We start from the raw sequence: 5,237 nt of genomic DNA, 5'->3' as shown, positions 1-5,237 counted from the left end.
CAATCAGTTGGCTGAATCAGTTCCAAGAACTCCCAAACATCCACACACACACCTCTGCTGAGAAGTTACTGCGTAAAACATCTATACTTGTCTTTCAACAATCTGCCTAGTAGCCCACACATTGTCCTCTGCATGAGCCATAGAAACCAATACATATTTTCATACATTACCACTGTACTCTCAATCACAAGTCTCCAGGGTTCAATAAAACACAAATGTTCTTGTGCCGAGGGAGTTTGTTTAATCAATAAAACAATGTTTGTTGTTGGAAGCAAAAAGAAAGTCCACTGGAAAGGACATTTGCACACGCACACACAAATCCACACAGCGATGACGGCGGGTTCCAGACAAGACAAGGCCAAGTATATCGCCGAAGTCTTTGGTTTCCGCCTATCCGACAACACTCCCATTGTGTGCGTGTGAATGAAGGCTTCATCTAATTCACTGAGTCCCGCTGTGCCCCCACCTCCGTGCCCCCACCTCCGTGCCCCCACCGCCATGCCCCCACCTCCGTGCCCCCACCTCTGTGCCCCCACCGCCGTGCCCCCACCTCCGTGCCCCCACCGCCGTGCCTCCACCGCCGTGCCCCCACCTCCGTGCCCCCACCGCCGTGCCCCCACCTCCGTGCCCCACCGCCGTGCCCCCACCGCCGTGCCCCCACCTCCGTGCCCGCACCGCCGTGCCCCCACCTCCGTGCCCCCACCTCCGTGCCCCCACCGCCGTGCCCCCACCTCCGTGCCCACCTCCGTGCCCCCACCTCCGTGCCCCCACCTCCCCACCGCCGTGCCCCCACCGCCGTGCCCCCACCTCCGTGCCCCCACCGCCGTGCCCCCACCTCCGTGCCCCCACCGCCGTGCCCCCACCGCCGTGCCCCCACCTCCGTGCCCCCACCGCCGTGGCCCCACCGCCGTGCCCCCACCTCCGTGCCCCCACCGCCGTGCCCCCACCGCCGTGCCCCCACCTCCGTGCCCCCACCGCCGTGCCCCCACCGCCGTGCCCCCACCTCCGTGCCCGCACCGCCGTGCCCCCACCTCTGTGCCCCCACCTCCGTGCCCCCACCGCCGTGCCCCCACCTCCGTGCCCACCTCCGTGCCCCCACCGCCGTGCCCCCACCTCCGTGCCCCCACCTCCCCACCGCCGTGCCCCCACCGCCGCCCCCACCTCCGTGCCCCCCTCCGTGCCCCCACCGCTGTGCCCCCACCAGTGTTCACTAATACAACCACCTCGGCACGCTCACAACTACAGGGGCTCAAGGTGCCTTGGTAATAATGAATACATTATTCAAATGTATTCAGCGATGACATTTAAAAGTCTTCCTGGCCACAAATCCGGCCCCCAAAAAGAAACTCATCGCCCGACTGGATGTTTAATTTCTGTTAGTGTTGCGTTGTGTTGTTCTGAAGAGAGAACAGGTGGGAGAACAACACAGAACAGTAGCTGGAGTATTTATTACGCTATAAATCTTTAATGCTCTTCCATTGCGGGCTCGACCATTATTACAAGGCCCGATGCAAATGATTATTTAAGAGACACATGGCTGTGATTCGGATGGCCGTAAGGTCTGGCCTGAAAACTATGAAAAAGGAAAAAATAGGTTATTAATATTGCAGAGAGAGAGAGAGAGTATCCACCTGCGTCAAGTCTCTTCAGTCTAATGGCAGACATTGTTTAAAGGCTTTTTGCAATACAGCTAGTGGCATATTAAATATGCCAAATGCTCGAGGCAAATAGTATTTTATTTGCTGTATATTGGCTTTCTGTTTTGCAATATCTCGAGGAAAATATTGTTAACACTGTAGTAGCCTGCAGGTAGGTTAAATGAGACAGTGTTACCAAATTATCTAGCTGAGAATAACAGCTTGGGCCTCAAAAATGTAAAGTTGAGTCTGGTCATGTCTCAGCACTGAGGTTGCAAAACCAGAATATGTTACTGGAAATGTTTCAACTTCACCAGCAAACAACCAGAATTATTTTAGAAGACGACATCTAGTGGCATTTTTTGTGTACTTCAGATTGTCACAGGTGTCTAATTATACATGGTCCTCTGTGTGGCTTTACCACATGTTAAATATATAAAACAACCAAATAGGATTATTTTTAAAATAAAAAAATAGAATGAAAAAAACTGTAAACATGATCCTAAATATAAAACATCAACTTAGTGAATACCATTGATGTTTAATAAGAGAGTTTACGTAAGAAATATCATTAATATTTGTTTGAAACACTTTTACTTATTTTATTTTGTCAATATGTCTTTGTTGTCAATGTTTTGTCGCCAAACTGGCAGCAGTTGTGAAAAGGTCAATGGTTAAAGAAGGACTTGCAAAGTTAATTGAAAATAAGGCCCTTGTTGATTAGATGCTATTTAACTATTATTAACTATTTCATCTTGAACCATTTTGCCAATCCACTAGAAACTCATGGAAAATATGGATAAAGATGTCTAAAAATGAATACTACACGGAACATAAATATAAACACAACCTGTAAAGTGTTGGTCCCATGTTTCATGAGCTGAAATAAAAGATCCCAGAAATGTTTCATATGCACACAAAAAAGCTTATTTCTCTCAAATGTTGTGCACAAACATCCCTGTTAGTGAGCATTTCTCCTTTGCCAAGTTAATCCATCTATCTAACTGTTGTGGCATATCAAGAAGCTGATTAAACAACATGATCATTACAAAGGTGCATTTTGTGCTGGAGACAATAAAAGGCCCCTCTAAAATGTGCAGTCTCAAGTTTTGAGGGAGTTACAATTGGCAGCTGTTGCCAGAGGATTTAATGTTAATTGCTCTACCATAAGCCACCGTCAAAATTGTTTTAGAAAATTGGGAAGTAGGTCCAACCGGCCTCACAACCGCAGACCACGTGTAACCACGCCAGCCCAGAACCTACACATCCGGCTTCTTCACCAGCGGGATCGTATGAGACCAGCCACCCAGGCAGCTGATGAAATGGTGAGTTTGCACAACCAAAGATTGTCTGCACAAACGGTCAGAAATCGTCTCAGGGAAGCTCATCTGCATGCTCGTCATCCTCGCCAGGGTATTGAACTGACTGCAATTCGGGGTCGTAACCAACTTCAGGGGGCAAATACTCACCTTTGATGGCCACTGGCACGTTGGAGAAGTGTGCTCTTCACAGATGAATTCAGGTTTCAACTGTACCGGGCAGATGGCAGACCTTGTAAGGCGTTGTGTGGGCGAGCGGTTTGCTGATGTCAACGTTGTGAACAGAGTGCCCCATGGTGGCGATGGGGTTATGGTATGGCCAGGCATAAGCAACGGACAACAAACACAATTGTATTTTATCGATGGCAATTTGAATACACAGAAATACCGTTACAAGATCCTGAGACCCATTGTCGTGCCATTCATCCGCCGTCATCACCTCATGTTTCAACACGATCCATGGCCTAAGGATCTGTACACAATTCCTGGAGCTGAAAATGTCCCAGTTCTTCCAAGGCCTGCATACTCATCAGACATGTCACCCATTGACCAATTTCGGGATGCTCTGGATCGACAGCGTGTTGATGTGAAGAAGATGTGTTGCGCTGCATGAGGTAAATGGTATTTGGGACCAAGAGATGCATATCTGTTTTCTCAGCCATGTGAAATCCATAGATTAGGGCCTAATACATTTATTTCAATTCACTGATTTCCGTATATGAACTGTAACTCTGTAAAATCTTACGAATTGTTGCGTTTATATTTTTTTCAGTGTATACTGTGCATTCAGAAAGTATTCAGACCCCTTGACCTTTTCAACATTTTATTACGTTACAGTCTTATTCTAAAATGTATTGAATTGTTTTTCCCCCTCATCCATCTACACACAATACCCCATTATGACAAAGTAAAAACAGGTTTTTAGATTTTTATTCGAATTTATAAAAAAAAAAAAAAAACATAATATCACATTTGACATAAGTATTCAGACCCTTTACTCAGTACTTTGTTGAAGCACCCTTGGCAGTGATTACAGCCTCGAGTCTTCTTGGGTATGACGCTACAAGCTTGGCACACTGCTATCTTCAGGTCTCTCAAGAGATGTTGGATCGGGTTCAAGTCCGGGTGCTGGCTGGGCCACACATGGACATTCAGAGACATGTCCCGAAGCCACTCCTGCGTTGTCTTGGCTGTGGTCTTAGGGTCGTTGTCCTGCTGGAAGGAGAACCTTCGCCCCAGTCTGAGGTCCTGATGGCAAATATCTCACTGTACTTTGCTCTGTTCATCTTTCCCTCGACCCTGACTAGTCTCCCAGTCCCTGCCACTGAAAAACATCCCCACAGCATGATGCTGCCACCACCATGCTTAATCATAGAGTTCAATCTTGGTTTCATCAGACCAGAGAATCTTGTTTCTCATGGCCTGAGAGTCTTTAGGTTCCTTTTGGCAAACTCCAAGCGGCCTGTCATGTGCCTTTTACTGAGGACTCCGTCTGGTCACCATAAAGGCCTGATTGGTGAAGTGCTGCAGAGATGGGAGAATCTTCCAGAAGTACAACCATCTCCACAGAGGAACTCTAGAGCTCTGTCAGATTGACCATTGAGTTCTTGGTCACCTCCCTGACCAAGACCCTCCTCCCACGATTGCTCGGTTTGGCCGGTCGGCCAGGTCTAGGAAGAGTTTTGGTGGTTCCAAACTTCTTCCATTTAAGAATGATGGAGGCCACTATGTTCTTGGGGACCTTTAAAGCTGCCAAAATGTTTTTTCACCCTTCCCCAGATTGGTGCCTCGACACAATCCTGTCTCTGAGCTTTACGGACAATTCCCTCAACCTCATGGCTTGTTTTTTTTGTTGCTCTGACATCCTTTGTCAACCTTATACAGACAGGTGTGTGCCTTTCTAAATGATCTCCAATCAATTGAATTCAGGTGGACTCCAATTAAGTTGTAGAAACATCTCAAGGATGATCGATGGAATCAAGATGTACCTGTGTTCAATTTCGAGTCTCATAGCAAAGGGTCTGAATACTTATGCAAATAAGGTATTTATGTTTTTAATTCATTATACATTTGCAAACATTTTAAAAAACTTTGTCATTATGGGGTATTGTGTGTAGATTGATGAGGTAAAACATTAATTTAATACATTTTAGAATAAGGCTGTAACGTAATAACATTTGGAAAAACTCAAGGGGTCTGAATACTTTCCGAATGCACTGCATATGAATACATTTTCAAAAAGCTATTGAAGTATAAATTACCATAGGTTGCCATAGATTAC

The 5,237-nt window shown here is 46.8% G+C and overlaps 1 protein-coding gene across 1 annotated transcript; it reads left to right on the top strand.

The window, feature by feature from the left end:
• The first annotated feature begins 423 nt into the window (after positions 1-423).
• Positions 424-1,266, top strand: LOC135559826 (uncharacterized). Its single transcript, XM_065000703.1, has one exon. It carries the CDS (start codon positions 424-426, stop codon positions 1,264-1,266), a length of 843 nt encoding a protein of 280 aa, XP_064856775.1.
• Positions 1,267-5,237: the final 3,971 nt, after the last annotated feature.

The sequence above is a fragment of the Oncorhynchus nerka genome, linkage group LG15 (genome assembly GCF_034236695.1).
Source record: "Oncorhynchus nerka isolate Pitt River linkage group LG15, Oner_Uvic_2.0, whole genome shotgun sequence".
NCBI lineage: Eukaryota > Metazoa > Chordata > Actinopteri > Salmoniformes > Salmonidae > Oncorhynchus > Oncorhynchus nerka.
Note: the sequence above shows the minus strand (reverse complement) of the source record. Positions and strands in the feature narration are given on the sequence as shown.